The following is a 23,582-nucleotide window of genomic DNA, read 5'->3' on the forward strand; positions in this document are numbered from 1 at the left end:
CCTGGAGCCTGCTTCTGATTCTGCGTCTCTCTCTCTCTCTGCCCCTCCCCCGTTCATGCTCTGTCTCTCTCTGTCTCAAAAATAAATAAATGTTAAAAAAAAAAAAGATTTAAAAAAAAATTATTAATTACAAGAGGGAAAGAAGTACATACCATTTCAGTGGAAAAACCTAGTGAACATCAACCTTGTCAAGGGATCAAAATAAAAATCACCACTAAACTAACATCATGTGCTTCACAATGTGATCATTCTACTGTAAGGATAGAACACGACTTATTTAATATTCCTGCTAAAAGATCATGGCCTGAATTTAATCATGAAGAAACATTAGAAAACCTAAATTGAAAAACATTCTACTAAACAAATGACCTGTACTCTTCCAAAATGTCAGTGTCATTAAAAATAAATAAAAGTTTGAGGAACCATTCAAGATTAAAGGAGACTAAAGAGTAGAAAATAAAATTTGATGAGTGATCCTAAATTTTGAACTAAAGGAGGGAGTTGTGGGGGGGGGTCACTGGGACAACTGGTAAAATCTAAATGAGATTCACAGGTTAAATATTCCACTGAAGTTAACTTTCCTGATTTTTGGTAACTGTACTGTATAGTATAGTAACTGAACACCCTAATTCTTAGGAAATAGGGAAATACACAAGGAAATATTTAGGAATAGAGATATATGAGGGGTATGATGTCTATAACTCATTCTGATATGGTTCAGGAAAATCTGTGTATGTTATATGTAATATCTCTGAGACAGAATGAATGAGAATAGTAAGGCAAATGTGGCAAAATGTTAACAACTGGTTATCTAGGTGAAGGGTATATAAAAGTTTTTATACCACTTACAACCTTTCTATAAATGTGAAACTATTTCAAAGTAAAAAGGCAGGGTGGACAAATGTTAAGCCATACTTTTCTCCCACAAATATGCCAGATCTCCCTTGTCTCTCTCTCTCATCCTCTCCTTCACAACCCCACCTGTCTTGCCATTAAAGCTGTATGTGCTTGTGTTATGAGTTGTTCTGATACACAGAAGAAAAGCAAACAGAATAACAAGATAGGGCAATTAACAACTTTCAGGCTTCTCTTAGTAACTCAACAAACTGATGAAGATACTCAAAAGAGAGTAAGACATTTTCTACCAAGGGCCAGAGAGTAAATACTTTTGGCTCTAAAGGATATATATAGTCTTTGCTGCATCTCCCCCTCTCCCCCTTTCCCTGTTCCCACCCGCCCCCCAAAACCAACTCTTCAGCCTGTAGGCATTACACAAACAGGCTGTGGGTGGATTTGGAGATAGGGCATAGTTTGCTGACCCCTGATAGAATTATTAAATTTCTCCAAGAACTGTAACAAAAGTAGTTCCACTGGTCCCTGAAATAGCAAGGATGTTATTGAATAAATAAAGCAACAAAAGCATGTCAGCTTGGAAGTTCGTTCTTAGGGCAATAGTTAATAAAATTAAACTTTAAACAAAATACAAAGATTAAGATTCCTTAAAGTTTCTTTTGTAACTCTACTATTTGTCACCTTACGAGTTTTGGTGTTTTGGAGGGTAAGAATGGGGAAGGACACTTATATAAGTTGCTGATTTTATGAGAGAGAACACTTCAGGAAAGGAAATGGAAGAAATAATGACAAATTTCACTTGGGAAAGGTTAAGATGGCTTAGACTTCAGGAGTGTGATACAAAACTGAGGGGGTAACATTTTAGGGCCATCCCTATCTAAATTCAAGACCATTCCTCATCTGTACGTACATGTGTTCTCCAAATTTAAGTGATTTTTAAAAAATTCGTACAATATGGTATAGAAAACCTAGGAATTAGAAGCATGTGCATGCATGCAAGTTTTGTAATAATTATGTTAGCAAGCCTCCCCCAGTAGATCATGGGCCTGTATCTACATCCATGTCTGCTACCCATGGCTTAGTGACATTTCAAGCAATGAACTAAAAAGAGCTGACAAGATGCAACTCATTGATTTAAATGCCACTCTCCTACATCTTATTATTTTAAATGCCAGCAAGTCTTAAGGAAAATGGCTCCACCACTTTAAATGCTCATACTCTTTAAGGTCAGTTATCTAAAAAGAAACCTTACTTCATGTAAATTATTGCTTTTTACATTAACAAAATAAAAATTGTGCTTAATGCAATTTTTACCATATGTCAATTTTGTTAAGCAAACCATCAAGCTAAAGAATAGAAAAAAACAAAGTTCAAAGCTTGAATACACACCAGGAGTTAAATATGGTATTCAAAATATACAACAAAACTACCATGAATGACTCTTATCAGTACATCTGTTACTACTTTTCATGCAAATTAAGCCTAAAATGTAAGTGGCAAATGACTATTACTGCTCTGCTTAATTCACCGGCATCTACTATCAGCATTTGCAGTTACAGCTTTTTCTCCCTTATACATGTACAGTTATTAAAAATACTACAAGACAAATGCAAGTCACCTCCACAGTCAAGAGCATGGGTTTCCTATATGCTTCCACTGGCTAGAAATTAAGTTTATACTATCCCCATTCTTTTTTTTTTTTTTTAATTTTTTTTTTCAACGTTTATTTATTTTTGGGACAGAGAGAGACAGAGCATGAACGGGGGAGGGGCAGAGAGAGAGGGAGACACAGAATCGGAAACAGGCTCCAGGCTCTGAGCCATCAGCCCAGAGCCCGACGCGGGGCTCGAACTCACGCACCGCGAGATCGTGACCTGGCTGAAGTCGGACGCTTAACCGACTGCGCCACCCAGGCGCCCCTATACTATCCCCATTCTTATCCACAACCCAATCTCAATCCGAAAACTTCCTGAATTTCGATCTGTTCTCCATAATGACTGTGGATGTCTCCAGATGCCCCAGACCATTATAAATAGAAGGGATATCCAACTGCATATTTGAGGCAGTGGTATTGTAAAAGCCTAGCTAAGGGTAATCTTGCCTTTTTCTAAACTTTTATAGCACTTAATCTATACTACTCTGACAGTACTAGTTTTATAACCTGTATTATAATTATGTGTGTGTGTGTGTGTGTGTGTGTGTGTGTGTTTCTTACCTCCTCCACTAGACTATAAATTTCTTGAAAAGAACATCTGTGGCTAAAACCTCCTTTTAATTATTCACAGTACCTTTATTTCAACCACAGTAGCTGGTGCTTTTGAAATAATATAAAAGTAAAATATACAGCTATTGATTTTAACTTTAGAAATAAGGAACTGACAAAATTTTTTGAAAGAAAAAAAGGCAGACTTAATTGTTAAGATGTCAATACTACCCAAACTATCTACAGATTTAAAACACAACCCTTATCAAAATCCCAATGGCATTTTTTGCAGAAATACAAAAATCCATCCTAAAATTCATATGGAAACTCAAAGGACCCCAAATAGCCAAAACAATCTTGAAAAAGAAGAAAGTTGGAGGTATCACACTTCCTAATTTCAAAACATACTATGAAGCTACAGTAATCAAAGCAATAGGTACTGGCATAAAGACAGACACATAGAATAATGGAACAGGAGGGAGAGCTCAGAAATAAACCCTCACATATATGATCAAATGATTATTTTGAGTTTATTTTGAGAGAGATACAGCACAAGCAGGGGAGGGACAGAGAGAGAGAATTCCAAGCAGGCTCCACTCTGTCAGCTCAGAGCCCAATGTGGGGCTCAATCCCACAAACCAGGAGATCATGACCTGAGCCAAAATCAAGAGTCAGATGCTTAAACTGACAGAGCCACCCAGATGCCCCCCTATGATCAAATGATTTTTGACAAGAGTGTCAAAACCACTTACTGGGAGAAGAGACACTCTATTCAACAAATGGTATTGGGTAAAATAAATATCCACATGCAAAAAAACATGAAGCTGGATCCATACCTTATACCACACACAAAAATCAACTCAAAATGGATCAAAGATTTAAAACTATAAAACCCTTAGAATAAATCCTTATAGCAGGATAAGCTTCATTAACACTAGATTTGGTAATGATTTTTTTAAATATGACACCCAAAGAACAGGTAACAAAGGTAAAAATAGATAAACTGGACATCAAAATTTTAAAAGCTTCCATGCATTGGGACGTCTGGGTGGTTCAGTTGGTTAAATGTCTGACTCTTGATCTTGGCTCAGGTCATGAACTCACAGTTCCATGACTTCAAGCCCTGCCATCGAGCTACGCACTGTTAGTGTGGAGCCTGCTTGGGATTCTTTCTCCCTTTCTTCTGTCCATCCCCTGCTTACACTCTCTCAAAATAAACTTTAAATTAAAAAAAAAAAAATCTTCTATGCATAAAAGGACACAGTCAAGAGAGTAAAAAGATAACCTACAAACTGGGAGAAAATACTTGCAAATCATTATCTGATAAGGGCTTAATATTTAGAAAGAACTCCTACAAGTCAACAACAACAACAAAAACCAATTCGATTTAAAAATGAGCAAAAACACTTGACAGACATTTCTCCAAAGAGCATGTACAAATGGCCAACAAACACATGAACAATCACTAATCATAAGGGAATGCAAATCAAAACTACAATGAGATACCACTTCACACCCATCAGAATGGCTACTATAAAAACAAAAAAACAAACAGAAAATAACAAATGTTGGCTAGAATGGTGGATAAATTAGAATTTTTATGCACTGTTGGTTAAGAATGTAAGATGGTGCAGCCAATGTGAAAAGAGTTTGGTGGTCCCTCAAAAATTAAAAATAGAACTACCACATGATCCAGCAATTCCATTTCTGGGTATACACCCAAAAGAATTGAAAGCATGGTCTTGAAGAAGTATTTGTATGCCAATGTTCACAGTGGCGTTATTTACAAAAGGTGGAAGCAACCCAAACATCTATTGTTGGTGAACAAACCCAAATGTCTATTGTTGGATGATTAGATAAACATAATGTGGTACATACATACAACGGAATATTATTCTACCTTTATGATATATGCTTCAACATAGCAAAGCCTTGAGATGTTATACTAGGTAAAATAAATAAGCCAGTCACAGAATGACAAATACTGCATGATTGCACTTATACAAGGTACCCACAATAGTCAAACTCATAGGACAAAAAGTAGAATAGTGATTGCCAGGGGCTGGGGAAGGGAAATGGGGAGTTACTTAATGGATATAGTTGCAATTATGTAAGATAAAAAGAGTTCTGGAGATTGGTTGCAAAATACTGTGAATATACTTAACACTACTGAACTATATACTTAAAAGTGGTTAAGACATTAAATGTTATATTAATGTACATTTTAGCACAATACCAAAAAAAAGCAGTATGAAAGGCACAATCTGCAGCTAAACGCAAACAACTGCAAAACGGACAGAAATCTAATACAGGATAGGGGAAGAAGAAATGTTTTACCCCTCACCAAAGATTCACCTACACGTATTCCAATCACCATATACATTCAGAAATCCTATCAATAGTATTCAGCTCAGATGTCTTATTTCAACTCCATTTCCACAGCTCTATTAGACACTTCCAATTCAATGCTCACTTTCACCACAAACTGCTTTCAGCTAATAACCTCATTATCCTCACCATAAAAACTGATCACCACACCTTTCCTCTTCTCAATTCTCAACTTCTGTTAATCCACCAGCTAAGTCAGCCTGGCTTGGAAAACCTAACAGCAGTAATATTTCCCTCTCCTTTATTTATATACTCACATAATCACTAAGTTTTAACACTTTATTCTAGATTCCTTACATACATCCCTTCCTTATTCATCTTTATAGCTACAATCCTAATTCAGGCTAATTTTCTGGATTAGAAGAGCCTTCTATAATGTTCTCACTATAAATTCCTCTGTATTACAACCTAAAAATGACTACCAAACCAATCATTCTAAAACACAGAGCTCTGTAAGGTTCAGGATGAGTTCTATCTCCTTGATTAAGCAACTCCAGTGCATCTACTTCATCTCTCAAGTACTACAGTACTTACATTTTCTTGTACTATCCGCTATCTTTTTGAATATTATACAGGAGAATGAAGGAGGGGGTTTTACTCTTAATGTTTCCTACCTACATCAGAGCTTTGGTTCTGGGCATGTCCGATGGATGATTTAACTCTCCCTAATTTAAATCTCGTTTAATTGCTTTAGCCACCCATGATGTCACCAACAGCCAGCCCATAAGGGGGGATCAGTCTTTTACTTCTTTGGTAGACTCTCTGGCCTACCACCGATCTAGACATTTAATAAACCAAATGATAAATCTGTTAACTCTGACCACATAAAATTTAACACAACTGGTTAACCACCAATTAATAGTTTACTGAGGCCTGTTTGTTCAAGGGAAAAATCCACAGATTGGGAGTTCAAAAAAACCACTTCAATATTTAATGGGATCCTGGACTGAGCACTGATTTCACGGAGTCAAGTGGTTTTCCTTAATCTTTGAAAATAATCTATATAAAAGGACTCTGGAAGTACAACAAGGTTAAGTCTCACAATCTAGATTTGTACAGTTAATGGAGTAATTAATCATGTACTGACTTGTGGTATCCAATTAAGTCTGCTGTGCATCTACTGAATTCTCATAAATAACCTTTAAGCTTTTCATATTTGTTTTTCTTTCTCACCCCTAATAGATGTATACTATATTAATATATTTTTCTTCCACAGGTCCTTTTATACAATAGGTACTATGAATACTTACTGATTTGTGGTACCCTGAGACAAGATGACATTCCTATCAAGAAGCATTGAATACACCCAAGCTAACACACTGGACATAAATACATGTTGTGGAATATGACAAGAAAATAATAACTAGATTCACCATCTGCTCTTACTATAAACTTTCAAAGTGCTAAAGTAGCAATAAAAATTAAAATGTTAAAAGGATGTATCTAAACTTTTAATTAACATATTCTCATGAAACAGAACAAATTATGAATGTTCATACTGAACACAACATGATAGACTAATGATAAACAAGAAAAGAATCTTATTACGTGATTCTTTAGCTAGCTGGGCAATGAAGGATATCTGTATGATTTGCCTCCAACCTTGTTAGTATATCCAAAATTAAGTGCTCTGGCTCCACCTAGAACATGCCTCTCTCATATCTGCCTATGTATTCTTCCAAGTCTCATCTTCTTAAAACACCTTCCTAAAATGCTACTCAAATACTAAACTTACTAACAGTCTTATAACAAACTTAAGATAACATAGTTTATATTTTGGTATATCATCCTATCTCCCATCATCCCTAGTTAGTGAAACATCCATGCTCCTTACTCTACAACAGCTATCTCTACTCTATCTCAGCCAAACACAGCACAGCGATACCATAAATTTATCACTTAGAATTAGTCCATTTTTAGGGACAATAAATACTGGAAGCAATTTTCTATTCTTCCTATCTCTCCAATACCTTCTCACTACTACTGAATCAACTCTTCATACTATCAACATAATAAAAGCCTCACAAAATGGGTTTTCATAAAGAAATACAAATGTATATGTACATATATTTAAGTAAACATACATATTTCCTAGCTGAGACAACTGAGAAGACCTAGAAGTAATGACACCCCAGTTCCGATGAAGACACCTAGTGCCCAGACAGACCTTGCTTTCCTTCTCATACAATTCTCCAAATAAAAGAAACTAAGGTTCCTTGGAGAAATCCAGAGCTGAGACAGAGAAAGCAAAGGTAAATCGGGAATGCTTCTTGGTGCCAAAAAGAAAAGAAGTGCTATTAAAAAAAAAAAAAAAAAGGTCAAAAAAGATAGGCCAACTTGAAAGAGCTCTCCATGGCCAAATCTAGGACAATTTGCAATACAAAATTAAAGAATAATTGTAACGAATTACAATCCATAGAATAAAATAATAATCCATGACTCCATATTGATAGGTAAACAAATAAATACATAAATAGAGGAGAAAAGAAAGCTCTTCCTTAGAGCAGAATTCCAACTAACAAAAGCAGAAGAAATAACAGAAATAGAAAATCATTATTTGGTAAGCACTAGGTAGTAATTTTTCAAGCAACTTTCATCAATGGATGCTAAAATTAGTGTATGACAAGAAACTAGTATGATGAGAAAAAGATATTCACAAAAATCTTAAAGTACCTCTCAACAAGGTATCTATTAAATACAAAAAGGAGGGGCGCCTGGGTGGCTCAGTCGGTTGAACATCTGACTTGGGCTCAGGTCATGATCTCGCGGTCTGTGGGTTCAAGCCCCGCGTCGGGCTCTGTGCTGACAGCTCAGAGCCTGGAACCTGTATCGGATTCTGTGTCTCCCTCTCTCTCTGCCCCTCCCCCACTTGCACTCTGTCTCTCTCTGTCTCAAAAATAAATAAACATTAAAAAATATAAAAAATTAAATACAAAAAGGGAAAAAATAGAAACCTTACAATAGAGAAAACTGGCAGACATCTGCTTAACTAACTGATCCAAAGTAAGACATCACCATGTGCTTCCTGATAGGGTGTACTAAGGATGACACAACATCATTCTGTGGAATTCTTGCCAAAAATGCATAACCTAGATTCAATCATGAGAAATCATCAGACATACCTAAATTGAGGGAACATTCTACAAACCAATTTATCAGTATTCTTCAAAATTTATGAAAGGCAAAGCAAAAAATACTATTCCAGACTAAAAGAGACTAAGAATACATGACAACTAAATACAAAGTATTGGACCCTGGACCCGAAAAATGACATTGCCGGGACCACTGGTGAGCTGTGAAATTAGATTAAATAATATTGTATCAATATTTCCTGATTTGTATAATTGCATTAGAAGATGTTAACATATGGAGAGTCTGGGTAAAGGGTATAACAGTGACTCTTTTATTGCTTTTGCAATTGTTTTATAAGTCTAAAATTATTTTTTTTAAAGCTAAAAAGAAGTAGAAAAGCTTCATGAGTATATAAACACAGACAACTGTGTGCATATGCTTGTCACACGTAAGCACTCAAAAGTTAGCTATTAATATAATTCTCCAAGTTTATTAAGCCTCCTAGGATTTCTTAATTCCTCATTTAGTAAATATTTTACAGAGTGCCCACTATGTGCCCAACAAACACAAAAGAAAGAAGCCAGTCAGCCAGCGAGGCAGGCACTCACTAACAGATTCTTAGGCACAGCTGAGACTGGCTATTTCAAAAATATACTCATGACCATCTACACACTTATCTCTTCTGTCTTTCAAAGTGAGTAATTCCAAGTTCTACTTTAATTCCTGCTCCCCAGTTTCCATGTTCCTGTTCCTACTTATGTTATCAAAATGCATGTAATTAAAAAACCATGGGATCAAATTCCAGCCATGTGACTTATCCTGTAACTTAGTCTCTGTGACCCTTCTAATTCCTTTATTTGTAAAACTGGGATGCCTTTAACCAACTTTACAGGATTGCTGTGAGGATTTAAATGGGAACAAATATAAGCAAATGGTACATAGTACACATAGCAGATGTTAAAAAAAATGTATTTTCCTATCTCTTAAAAATTATATTTTCTAACCACTATAGGGTCTTGAAGGGTAGATCAACAGTTGTTTTACTAATTTCTAGGTGAATTCCTGTTCTATTTTCCAAAGAGCCTACTTTGTATTTTTTACCTATGTATTTAAAAAAAATAAACATAAATAATGTATTTACTTTAACCATTTTAACAGCTTCAATACCCACTGAAAATCCAAAATGAAAAAATATGCATAAGCGTCATTTCTTTCCCAACTATCAGACCAATAGTTCTAACAGCTTTTCCAAATATTGTTTGGAGATCTCATCATGCCAACTCCAAACTCAAGATTCCATTATCATGCTCTATGCTGCCACCCATTGGCTATTACCATACTCTAGATATTTCCTTCTCTTTGAAATCTTAAAGCCAGCCTTAAAAAGTGTAAACTTCAACCCAGTGGATAAATTTATCTACACATTGTAGTAATTCTCATATGAGATGCTCCAAGTGCCTGCAAAGAGTTTCAGTTCAATCACTTTAAATCTAACACAATTAGAGATCTATACTTGGCAATTTACATTTTCTAAGCTCTCTTTTTTCCTATTTTCCACTATAGTTGTTATGGCTGTCTCTGAAAAAATTAAATGTCAAAGATAAGTAGTGAAGTTTCTAATGGAGAATACCAGCTTTCCCAGAACTAGCTAGGTTGTCAAACGGAAATACTCTTTCTAGTTAGAAAAGCAACTAGAAATTGAGGAACTAAAACGGTAAGAGCAGCTGTTTTAAATGCTACATAGTTCCAGGTCTTGCTAGTTCTGTCTTCTAAAAATATTCATACAGTATTTTACCTGCATATAGCAATGGAAAACTCAATCATATTACAAGAATATACTGTACTCAATTACTGACCATAGAAGGGCTTTCCTCCTCATCCTACCTTAAAAAAGATAATTAACAGTTGTTCCTTCTATTCCACCAAAATGCTTACTAATGACTTGCTCAACAGTCACAACATGCATGCACATGCGTGCATACACACACAATTCAAAATGACCAATTTCAACCTCACTAGCAGTTGCTTAATTTTCTGGTCTTTCTCAAACCACATTAAATTTCAAAACACTCTCCACATTCACTCAATGGGAACAGACCATCCTGGATAGTCCCAGGAACAACTTTTCATGTAGTAAACAAGAAAAGATGCCAGAAAAGAACATTAAAAGGCTCTTAAATTGGCTTTCAGATTTGAAAGCAACTTGCCAACAATGATAAATAATGGTACAGTGGTTACAAGCAGAGGTAACAAAGAAGTATACAACATGGTTCACAGTGTTCGGAGGTTGACAACACAGTTAAGAACACAAGATGCAAACATAGAAAAATAGGAACAAAATAAGGCAGAATATTAACTGACAAATAACTGGTATAAATAACATTTACTACAACAGTGTGAAGTTTAGAAACAGCAATAAGAGCAGAGGTATACCAGTGATAGATAGCAGGATAGAAGCTTAAGCTAAGAGTTAAGGGCAGGAGAATTTCAAGCGATAGAGAACAATGGGTATATGTAGTGCTGTAGTCCAAATAGTAAAAGCATGTTATTTAATACAAATGACTGGACAAAAAAACCCAAAAAACAAAAAACAAATGATTGTACCAGTTTAAGCTGAAAGAAAACTCTATAAAAGACAATTGGGGGGCAGCATTAGAAAGAGAAGTGAACTAACTGTGGAGCGTACTGAGGCACAGATCATTAGGCTAATAAAACCAGAATACAATGAGAAAGTCACTGGAGACTGAGTAGGAGATAACGTTTTCACACTATTTAAGGCATGAAGGTTAGGGGGAAGGAGTTTACACTGGTAGCAGTGTTTAAAAGACTGAAGAAAACTAAAAGCGACCAATCATGTTATTTCAGTAGTTTAGAAATAATGCTAATGGTCTGAACCACGGTAAGGACTGTGGAAAGAAAAAGAATGCAATTCCTTCCTATGAAGGAAGAACTTATAGAACCTGGTCAATGATCTAGTTAGAAGTATACAGGGGGGAGGAAGGAATTCAAAATGCTTCCAAAGCTTTAAAACAGAAAACAAAAGTACCATGAAAAGAAACATAAGATAGCAAACTATTATTAATAAATGTTTCCAACATTTGAAATGATGTTTCTAAACCAAAACTCCATTTATGTTTAATACAAAGCAATAAAAACAGAATACAGCCAACTTCTACAACTGAATATAAACAGCATTCATGCTCCAATACAATGAAGAAACATCTTATACTAAAGCATAAACCACAGTTTATCATAAATCTACATGAATTAGTAACTACTTGATCCAGATCCATGCTACTGTTCTTTTTGTACAAATGACTCCCATTGCTTCAATTACCATACATTTCATATTTAAAATACACTCAACAGTTTGAGATCTAGTTAATTATTCTGCTTAGTGAACTATATAAATAAAGCAATGCATGTTGGGATACAGATTTCTCAATAGGCTAATCAACAGACTAGAAACAGTCTAAATTGCAAAACTCAGTTACTATCAAATCTTTTATAAATAAATATGGAATCATGCCTTCCTCTTCCTACAAATCCCCCAACAAATAATCAAATTTTGAAAAAATAAAAACTATAAAATACCACACTAGATAAGTTACACAAGTTTTTTCGTTACCTTTACTTTATCTCTTCTTAAGCAACAGAATAGACAGTTTTCATCAAAAGTCCAATCAGAAATGCTTTCAGGTTCACAGTCTGCAAAAAGAGTTGGAATACCAAATTAACAGTTACAAAAGTGAATTTTTCAAACAAATGAGAATGTCAAAAATATTATTTATTTTAACAGCAAACAACAAAAAATCCTAAGCACTGGACAGGTTCCTTACTTGTCTTAATATTCTTAATAACTGTTCACTAATTAATGTATCTTATTAATACATATATTTGCATTATCAACTAAACACAAAAATGTTTATAGGGATACAGCTTTAACTCACATAAAATTGAGTAAAAAGGAGAAAGAGACTGGGGTTTAAATCACAAAAGTATCATATGTCACCAGGAAGAATTTGAAATATACCAAAGAGGAAAGAAGAAAAAAAAAAAAAGATTTTGAATACCTTTATATAAACTGAGATCTTTTAATAATGCAGGTCCAAACAGCCCTTCAAGAATACTTTCAAACCCTGAAAGGATGAAAAAAAAAATCCATTATTACAGTAACACTCCCTATAGTAAGGTAATATTAATCTGCTGCTGAAAAAAAGATGGTGTGTTCCTCCAGTTCTCAAGGATCCCCAGAGTATTACAGAAGGGACGCTGAGGAAAGAGTGTCAATGACAAACCTAAAAGGAACATTTGCATTTTTGTCCATGATTAACATTCAATACAAATTCACAGCACATTCGAGAACAACACAAAACAGACAACACTAGAAATAACCAATGAAAGAATGGAAACTCACGGGTTGTCCTATCATTGTACAAAATCCCAAATACCTCCTTACATAAATGCTCAAAATCCATTTTAAAAGGCACCTTTCCCAATGGAAGAGTCAAATCGTTTCAAAATTTCCACAACATTCTGGATTAATCTAAATAGCCTGTTTCTGAATATGAACTGAGATAATAGATTTTTCAAGCTAACAGTTTTTTAATGTTTTGTTTATCTTTTTGAAAGAGCACAAGGAGGGGAGGAGCAGAGAGAGAGGGAGACAGGATCCAAAGTGGGCTCCACACTGACAGCAGTGAGCCCGATGTGGGGCTCAAACTCACGAACCAGGAGATCATGACCTCAGCGAAAGTGCAACGCTCAACTGACTGAGCCACCCAGGCACCCCTCAAGTCCACAGTTTTCTGAAGAAGGAAAATTCTCACTGAGAATACCTTTATTACTAAAGAAAAAATCATAATATTTTAAAAGAAAAATATCTTTGTAACTTTTTCACATTGCCACAATAACTACTTGCTGGTTCCTTTATGAAGGTAGAACTCACTAGTTATACATACAAAAAAAACAAAGAAAAAATCCAGATATATCTGTATATAAATGTTTAAAATATTATCACCTTCCACATTATTTAAAAAAAAAACTTTTTTGGATTTATTACCTCAAATATGGCCGATTCAATGAAAAACAATGAAAAAATCTTGGCCATCTTACTGTTTCCTATGGTTCATAAAGAGAATAAGGAGGGAAAAGGGGAAAGGAATCAGACTGCACCTTTATATAACATAACAGAAATAACAGGTTAAGAGTGGTGGTTCCCAAACTAAGGATCTCACTGGGAGCTCAAACAGTTACAAGGGGTCCATGAATCCATATGTACTTCAAGAATGATCTTCAGAAAGAATTAACGTGTCTTGTGCATGCAGTGTTCATAGTACTGTTCAAATGCAAAAAAAAAAAAAAAAAAAGTTATTGTAATTAAGAAAACACACAAAATGTACCTGAATTCCTAGCATGTATTATGTATTTTGGTGCCCTATGTATTTTGTCACATAATCTATAATCACAACTTTCTAATTAAAAAAAATTAGTTAGAAAGTACTCTTATGCTCAAAAGGGAGGGAACCACTAATTTAAAATACTATAGCCAGGTGGATACATGCGGTTCACAACATAGTTAGCACTTCCTTACTACAAATACAATCACCATAAAGGGTTTGAAGGTAAAGGGGTAGAAAAGATGGTGCTTACAAACAGGATTTTGTCTCTTTATAAGAATAATAATGCAGGGGTGCCTGGCTGAGTCGGTAGAGCAAGGGACTCTTGATCTTGGGGATATAGGTTCAAACAAGCTGCACAGGAGATGTAGAGATTACTTAAAAATCTTTAAAAAACTAAAAAAGAGGGGCGCCTGGGTGGCACAGTCGGTTGAGCGTCCGACTTCAGCCAGGTCACGATCTCGCGGTCCGTGGGTTCGAGCCCCGCGTCGGGCTCTGGGCTGATGATGGCCCAGAGCCTGGAGCCTGCTTCCGATTCTGTGTCTCCCTCTCTCTCTGCCCCTCCCCCGTTCATGCTCTGTCTCTCTCTGTCCCAAAAATAAATAAACGTTGAAAAAAAAAAAATTAAAAAAAAAAAAAAACTAAAAAAGATAAAAATTTAATACGGGGCGCCTGGGTACCTCAGTACGTTAAGAGGCCAACTTGGGCTCATGTCATGATTTCGCAGTTCACAGGTTTGAGGCCCTGCGTCCCTCAGGCTCCGTGCTGACAGGTCTGCTTTGGATTCTGTGTTTCCGTCTCTCTCTGCCCCTCCCCTACTCCTGCTCTGTCTCTCTCTTAAAAATAAATTTAAAAAATTAAAAAAGATTATTTTTAACAATTTAAAAAAAGAGAAGAACAATGCAGAGCAAAAGACTTTTTTGTCCACAGTATTAAGCCATTGTTTTCAACAGAATAATCTCTAGAGTCTATGTTAACTACATTGTAAAGAGTTGATTTTTCTACACTATTTTCTAGATTCTAGATTTTTCATTTATTATTAAGGAGCAATTGTTTTTCAACTCTCCTTAATTCTTCCCATCAAAATTATTCCAAGGACATTAACAAAATCAAACTATCCATTCAAGCAATAAGAGTTATCTGTGTCTCTGTTTATTATCTGCTAAAACATTTTCTGCTAAATCACTATGGTCTCTCTTCCCCAAACTAGGGAGGAGAAAGGGTTGGACTGGGGGTTTAGAGGTTGGGGAGATGGTGGTTAAGAGACTGAGAAGGAATTGCTAGATCCTATCTATCTTGGGCCTGCAAACTAGATATTCTCAACACTAGCCTCCCCTCCCCAAACCCCTTAAATAAATCCCACAGCCTGCCTCCCAACTCTAAAGCCCTATTTCACAAATATTAATGAAAGCATTTCAATATCTTTAAAGTACCAAGTACACACTGCAAATAGCTAAAAGAGATTATAAGTGGCTCTTGTCCCAAAGAACACATGTAATATGCTTTCATCTAGGTTTATATGAAATTGTGACGAATTCCAAACTTGCATACTAAGTATAAATTCCTGAGAAGGAAAAATGTTAATATAGCAAGAAATAATACCAGGAAAAAAAGGCTTATAAGCTTTGAGAGTGAAAATTATTAAAATTACAAAAGTATCAGAATCTGAAAGAATAAGAAAATAGAGTAAAAACTTCATCAATAACACAGAGACACTGAACAAAAAACTGAATCACATATCAAAAAACCATGAAAGGGAAAGACCAAAAACAATAAAAAAAAAAAAAATCTGGTGACTTAACCACAAATAATTTTGACCAAAAGAGCAACTATAAACAGGTCACTCCTATTTTGCTCACATCTGTAACAATACATTAAACCTTACAAATATTATCAATTAGACACTGTAAAGCCATATCCTGCTACCCTGTTAACTGAATTTAATGCTACTCAGTTTTATTAATATTAAATATTGAATTTAGCAGTTGCATAGCAACAAGAAATGGCTCATGTGCTATGCTTGACATTAACAAAAGGCAAATAAGGGAAGAACAAATGTATTCAAAATTTATACCATGATCTCACAGAAAAGCCATGAGATCAGTAACAAAATGCCATGGAAAATTAAATAAATACTGAAAAAGACAGCTATGTCATTATGTTCAATCACTAGAGCTTAAAAACCATCTTTATGGAATACATTACATGTGAGGAAATATTCATAATTTTATTGGACACAACCAGTGTTCAAAGAATTCCTGTCCAACACCACAATGGGTCTCAAAGTTGGGTCTCCAGTCTCTTCCTCACAGCAACCTCCACTGTGTTTTTAGACTACTCCTAAAATACTGCTTTGACAATGCCACTATCTGTTCAGAAAAATTCTTTGTTTAAAAAACAAATCCCAAATTCTTAAGTCCAGCAATCAAAGCTGCTTATCATTTGGCTCCAAGCTACCATTAGCAGCAGCCTTATTTCCCACAACTTTGTGCCCATTCTCAGAGCTTGTCATGTTAGTATTCTGATGTACTCAGTCATCCTAATATTTTCTCAGGCCTCTGCATCTCACCTCTGCCAAAATAAATTATCTCGTTCAAGGCACTCTTCAATTTGTTCAACAAATACATGTCTGCTTATTCAACTGACATTAACTGAGAGCTGACCATCTAGCATGGACAATGGCAGGCACTGATAGTGTGAACAGCCAGTGGTGAACAGACATGGTGACTGCCCTCATGAAGTTGGATTTCCAGTTTTCTCATCCTCAGAATTCACTTATCACTCTCCCCTTTTAAATAAATGTCAATTCCTTATGTTTTCTTTGTTTTCTGTCATGTGCAAAGTGCTCTCTATGCAATCTATTCTGTAAAATAAAATTTGTCACAGGCTATCTAAACTTTATTTTTTTGCTTTTCTTTTCATGTATTTATGTCTTATCTCCTCAAGGAGATTTAATATTCCAGGAAGGCTAGGCAGGTCTTCCTGTTTCCCTCATTTTTCTCTCTTAAACTAGGACTCTACATGATTGGTTTGCAGCTTCTGATTTAATCATCTACCTCTCAAAAACAAAAGATAGATTAAAATTTTTCACATATTCCCTCTTCAATCTTAATCATAGTCACTACTTTATTTGTAACCAAAACGGAATAGTAGGTTATGAAAAATAACAGGACAGAAACATATCAAATACATAGCGAACATAAGTCAGTAAGCAATATAGTTCGTGCTTTTGAAACCAAAAATTAAGGATGGAATGAAAAAATGGTTCATGGGTCTTGGGAACCTTTTCTCTGAGGTACAGTATAGACATTAGCAGTTTGAGAGATAAAGAGGTGCTAAAAAGAAAAATCAGAGGCACGTCAGAAAATTAGCAATTTTTACATCAAGGTCCTGGGGTATCTTGTAAAACTTGGTGCTTGGTATAAAAGAGCTCGGTCTCCAACAGAGTAGTATTATTTTATGAAATATCAGTTCAGAGGTGCTTGCTGGTTTAAAAAAAAAAAAAAGGCACCAGATTATATAATAATTCAAAATAATTCAAAACAAAGACCTCCTAAAAAGAGAAAACAATGTTTACATAAAAAATAATGGTGGGGGGAGTGCCTGGGTTGGTTCAGTCAGCTGGGCTTCTGATGCTTGATTTCGGCACCAGTGATCTCACATTCCTGAGACAGAACCCCGAGTTGGGAGCACAGAGCCTGCTTAAGATTCTCTCTCTCACCCTCTGCCCTTCCCCTGTTCATGCTTGCATATGCACACACAGAAAGAAAAGAAAGAAAGAGAGAAAGAAAGAGAGAAAGAAAGAGAGAAAGAAAGAGAGAAAGAGAAAGAAGAGCATATCTCTACCATCTTACTCGCTTCTAGTCTCTCCTCGCTATCTCTCTCCTCGTACTCCGACCGCCCTCCTCCCTTCTCCCTCCCCCTCCCTCTTCTCTCTCCCTCCCTCGCACTCCCTCTCTCCCCGTCTCTCGCTCTCTCGCTTCTCTCTCCTCTCCTCTGTCCCCTTCGCTTCCCCTCCCCTTCTAGTTCAAGTGTAAATAGTTGTTAGCTGGGGAGCCTAGGTGGTCTCCAGTCAGTTAAGTGTCAACTCTTGATTTTTCAGCCTCACCGGTAACGATATCTTTGCACTTTTCATGGGATGGAGGACTGCCGGGGCTCTACACTTGGAGCCTGCCTGGGATCCTCTCTCTTTCTCTGCCCCTCCCGTGTGCTCTCTCTTTCTCTCTCTAAATAACATAAACTTATAAATATCTCTCAAAATAATAAAATAAACCTATATATAAACAAACACGATATAATTTAAAAAGTAATGACTTAGGAATAACATCCCAGGGGTGCCTGGGCTCAGTTGGTAGGCATCCCACTTCAGCTCAGGTCATGATCTCATGGTTCGTGAGATCAAGCCCCGGGTTGGCTCTACACGGACAGAGTAGAGCCTCCTTGGGATTCTCTCTCCCTCTCTTTGTCTCTCTCTCAGATGCCCCTCCCCATCTCATGCCTGCTCTCTCTCTCTCAGAATGAACATTTTTTAAAAATAAAATATGCAATTGAATAGCTGATTTAGACTTGTAGTTTTAGACTGAAACCTTAAGTTTGTACAATGTATTAGAATACTTAAACTTATGAACAATCACATTTATAAGTCTAAATTATGATTCTTAATATTTACTTAGACACGAAGGGAGATTTTGTTAAATACCTAAAGAGAAAATATAAAAATTTTAATTCATAATTACAGATTAAAATGCTTTAAAAGTTAAACTAAAATATTTATCAGAAATTTAAAATTAGAGTAAGATCTGTATTTTAGGAAAAGTAGGTTTTACATTTATAACTGTAAGTAAAAGTGAATATTAAATTAGAAATCAAAGTAACCATGCCTTATCTTATACACAAAGCCACCTTAAGGATATATTTTTTAAATATCACTTTTAACAGCAAGAACCAATCCAGTGTTAATACAGAGCTCAGCAGTGTGGGTATACAGAGGATCTGTTGAAAATATATGCCCTGCCATTAAGATTTACACACATTTCTGCTACCATGCATATACTGGTAACTCTCCAATCTCTTATCTCTTGCCCCAGACCTTATTTCTAACTGCCTGCTCCATTCATATCATCACCAAGATATCCCAAATACCTCAAAAAGTCCAAATCAAAATCATTCTACACTCCTTTTACTTCATCTCAACCAGTGACTCCTGTATTCCTTACCAGGAAAATGGCATCCCTAACCCCTTCAACCTAAACCATTCAGATTACAAATCTCAGTCTGTCTGATTCCATTCTTTCATAAGACAGTAATCAGGTCTTCCAGTCACTGAGTCCTATTCATTCCAATTCAGACAGATCCATCCAAACCTATTCTCTTTTCCATCCCTAAAGTCAGGTCTCACCATCTCTTACCTTAATAATTACAGTACATGTCGTTCATATTATCATTAACTGAGCCCTTAGCTGACATCAGGCAAGCACTGTATCAGGTACTTCATACCCACTATAACAAAATCTTCAGAAGAATACTGTAGAGTAGGTATTATTAGTACCTAGTACACATAAGAAAATCAAAGCAACTAATTTTTTCATACAGCTACAAAGAGGCAGAGCCTAGGTTTAAAACCAGGCCTGTCATTCTACAACCCAGGCTCTTCAATTTCTCTACTACCTACTAATAACATCTTTGAACTTTTCATTCATTTTACTACTTCAGCATCCCCCTACACCACCATCCCCAACAGAATCCATCCATCACAATGCTGCCAAACTTTTTCCATCTTTTCTCAGTTTTACCAACCTTTGATGGTTTCCAATAATACTGAAGACTTCAAACTCCTGGATGATACCCAAGATCACTGAGGGTCTGTGTAGCCTCATACTACCTTTTCAGTCTCGCCTGCTACCATTTTCTACCTATACACACTATGCTCTAGTCAGACTGACTTATTAATCACTACATATATGGCAATGCTTCCATGCCTTTTAAGCATAGCATGTCCTCTACCTAGAATGTTCTCCTGCAACCCTCAATCTAGTTCATTCTAAGGTATCCTTTAGCTCATTCCTCAAGCCCCAGGCAAGCTTAGGAACATCCTCATCAGTGCTGCTTATACTACCACTTATAAACTACATACACTGTAATTATTTTTTGGCATTTTATCCACTAGATTTTCAGCAAAGAACTGAAGCCTATCTATCTTTCTCTTAATATCAACCTGTTTCTTAAACTAGTCTGTAAATTTTTGTTGGAAGAATGTAAACACACCTTCCTAATTCCTATACCCTTATATTTACCTGAGTGGTTTTAGATTTTAGAATGATTCCACTTTATATGTCTGGCATGTTAAAGACCCAAATAAACAGTTAAGTAAAGTAAATAAAACACAAGGGTAATCGATATCTGATAGAAAAAGGATGGCTTTTCTGCTTGAGTTCAACCAAGTTCCCTTTATCTATGAACTAAAACCAGAACATAATTAATGGCTAGTTTTGCTGGTCCAAGAACAGAGATGACAGAATACTTTTTTTCATAAAAAGTTGTAACCACAGCAAAGACAGAAAAAAGAGTAAGATAAGGTCCTGAAAAAGGAGGGGAAAAGAATATGTACTAAGTAACTGGAACATTACCAAAATAATTTCATATATCTACATACATAATGCCATAAATGAGATTCTAAGATGTTAAGTAACCAAAAGAACAAAGGTAGTAAGTAGCTAGGTCAGATGAATTTAGTTCTTTGGAAATCCAAGGGCAGTTGGGTTCATTTTTTCTGTTATATATTACTCTACCCAAACTGTCTTGGGTAGAGTAATTATGTTAAAAAGAAGCCATTTAAATGCAAATCGGAAGTTGATTAGGAATGAGTCAATTACACCAGGAGTTCACAATCTGTGGGCCACAATTCCTTAGAGGAACTCCATCATTACAAGGTCAGTAAATCCATATGAGCACGGTTTGTAAATTAAATAAAAATGTGCTTGTATATACAGCCACTATTTCTTCAAATGCTATTTTGCTGTGAACAAAATATAGGTTTCTTTAAAAAGCATTACTGAATTTGTAATAGTCTTTTGTCATTACATATTTTCTCAAACATAATAAAATTACACTACAAGGTGGGAGATGGGCAATTTCTTTCGTTTTCTTTTTTTTAAGTTAAATAATATAAAATCATTTTCTACTGTTTCTGAGCCTCCTTTTCTTGGTGGACTATATAGATACTGTCTATGAGTCAGATACTAGGGATGCAGCTGTGAACAATAAAAAGTTCCTATCAAGGAACTTTAATTCTGGCAAAGAAGACAAACGATACAAATGATGATGATGATGATGATAAAATGTACGATAAAAGTAAGTCAAAGTAATGATAGAAGAAGACAGTAGAGAGGGGGATAACAACTAAGCCCTGATAAACCCTGACTGAGTACATGGAGAAAACTTGGGAAGGGAATTAGGAAGGAGAATCTTTAAAGAGGTCAGGAGAAGACTTTAAGTGGCAACATTTTTGAGCACTGAATGCAGTGAGGGATCAATCCACACAGATATCCAAGACAGGAACATTCCAGGCAGATGGAACAGCACTGAAGCAGTATATGGTATGAAGTATGGTATAGCTGAGAAACAGCACAAAGCTGGTATTATCTGAGCAAAGTGAGTAAGGTAGAAGGTAGGAAATGAAGTCAGAAATCTAGAGGCAAGAATCTGTAGGCCACGGTGAGGATTCTGAATTTAAAAGAAATCAACTAGTTTTACCTTTGGGTACTGGTGGAGGTGTTACAGACTTATATTGTTTAAGATTACCAGGTGGGTGCACAGATAACTGATTATGAGGAAAGCATCATTAAAAGACTATCATTACTAGAGGCCTGGCAAGAGATAATGGTGGCTTGAAATAGTATGGCAATCATGAAGGTAGAGAGCGGTGGCTGGATACAGAAAATATTTTGAAGATATAACCAACTTGCTCTGATGATGCACTGGATGTGGAATGGGAGGGAAAAGTATTAAAAACAATACTTAGGCTTCTGGTCTAAGAACTGAGTGAACCTTAATGTTAATTTTCTAAGATGGAGGGGCGCCTGGGTGGCTCAGTCGGTTAAGCGTCCGACATCAGCTCAGGTCATGATCTCATGAGTTCAAGCCCCGCACTGGGCTCTGTGCTGACAGCTCAGAGCCTGGAGCCTGCTTTGGATTCTGTGTCTCCCTCTCTCTCTGCCCCTCCCCTGCTCATGCTCTGTCTCAAAAATAAAAAACATAAAAAAAAAATTTTTTTTTTTTTAATTTTCTGAGATGGAGAGAACTGAAGGAGAAACAATTTTGGCACAGAGAAATCTAGTTCAGACTGGGACATGTTAAATCTGACATGACTTTCACAAATCAAAGTGGATACATGCAGAAGGAATTGGATAGGTGAATTTGAGTTTAAAAGGAGAAAGTTTGGGTTCATTGGAAATCAAAGTACAGACAGAATTTAAGGTCTTAAAACTAGAAATCACTTTCAGTTAATGAGGCAGATAAAAATGAAAGGAAGGAAGAAGATTGAATACTGGAGCATTCCAATGCTTACCAATTAGAAAAGAAAAGAGACTGAAAATATGACCAGGTCTCATTTATGGTTATATATCCAGTATCTGGCAGACAACTTCGTTGTTAACACTTAAAAATACGATAGGTCATCTGAACCATTTTATATGGCATGTAATTAAAATAAGTAGATATACCTTTCTACCTCTCATACAAGAGAAGATCTTGAAAGGAAGCACATACCCTTCAATATAATCAAACACATTTCTTTAAATTTCTGTAATATTCATGTTTAAAAAATCACTACTTTTGGGCCACCTGGGTGGCTCAGTCAGTTGAGCATCCGACTTCAGCTCAGGTCATAATCACTTGGTTCCGGAGTTCAAGCCCCACTTATGGCTTGCTACTCTCAGTGCATAGCCCATTTCTGATCTTCTGTGCCCCCCCCCACCTCTGTCCCTCCCCTACTCACGCTCTCTCAAAAATAAAAATTCAAAAAAAATTTTTTTAATACAAAAAAAATGACTACTTTATAACATTATCTCTAACATACCTTAATATATGGCAGTACAAAAGATCAAACTTTAATCTGGTCCCTACTAAAATAAGCTTCCACAAGTTTATGAAAATTTTAAATTAAATGAAAGTTTGAGTTAGTCTTCAGATTTATATACATATTTACATATAAAGTAAATTCTAAATAGACTTTGCTCAAAAACATTCAGTGACTACCTACTGTCTGCAGAATAAAATCCAAACTATGAAGTTTGGCTTTTAAATCATTCCAGAAGTGAATTTTTCAACCCTCTCCCTTCTAATTTCCTTCAAGGACGCTCAACTCAAAACTATTTTGTTTCTTGAATATAACTTGCTTTTGCTTGTCTTAATCCCTCTTCTCATCCTGTTCCTTTGGTCTAAAAAGGCTTCTCTCAAATCTCAATAGTCTTGATCCTGCTTTGTCTTCAAGGCCATAGATCAAAAGTTCCTTCCAACTGTTATCTTCCCTTTCAATTGACTCCAATATCCTTCACTTTATCCGTTCTGAATTTTCAACATGAATACGTTTTATGTGTCCAACTGAATTCTACACTCAATGTTATAATGTAATAGAAGGAACACTAGTGTTCAGGAAATAACAGACTAGT

The 23,582-nt window shown here is 35.8% G+C and overlaps 1 protein-coding gene across 8 annotated transcripts in view; it reads right to left on the minus strand.

Annotated features, from left to right (window-relative positions):
- The window catches only part of LCOR (ligand dependent nuclear receptor corepressor), a 145,778-nt gene that overhangs the window by 64,007 nt on the left and 58,189 nt on the right, over positions 1-23,582 (minus strand). For 7 of the 8 annotated variants that reach the window (XR_004344230.1, XM_030335581.1, XM_030335582.1 and 4 more), the window contains exons 3-4: positions 12,589-12,654; positions 12,144-12,223 (exon numbers count right to left, since the gene is read on the minus strand). Coding sequence is in view for 4 of the 8 variants with exons in the window: in XM_030335580.1 (XP_030191440.1) it covers positions 12,144-12,223; positions 12,589-12,654 (146 nt within the window). In the remaining 4 variants the exon portion in view is untranslated. Of the gene's footprint in view, positions 1-12,143; positions 12,224-12,588; positions 12,655-23,582 lie in introns of those variants that run through there. The other variant, XM_030335583.2, reaches the window with a different exon arrangement.

The sequence above is a fragment of the Lynx canadensis genome, chromosome D2 (genome assembly GCF_007474595.2).
Source record: "Lynx canadensis isolate LIC74 chromosome D2, mLynCan4.pri.v2, whole genome shotgun sequence".
In the NCBI taxonomy this organism is placed as follows: Eukaryota; Metazoa; Chordata; class Mammalia; order Carnivora; family Felidae; genus Lynx; species Lynx canadensis.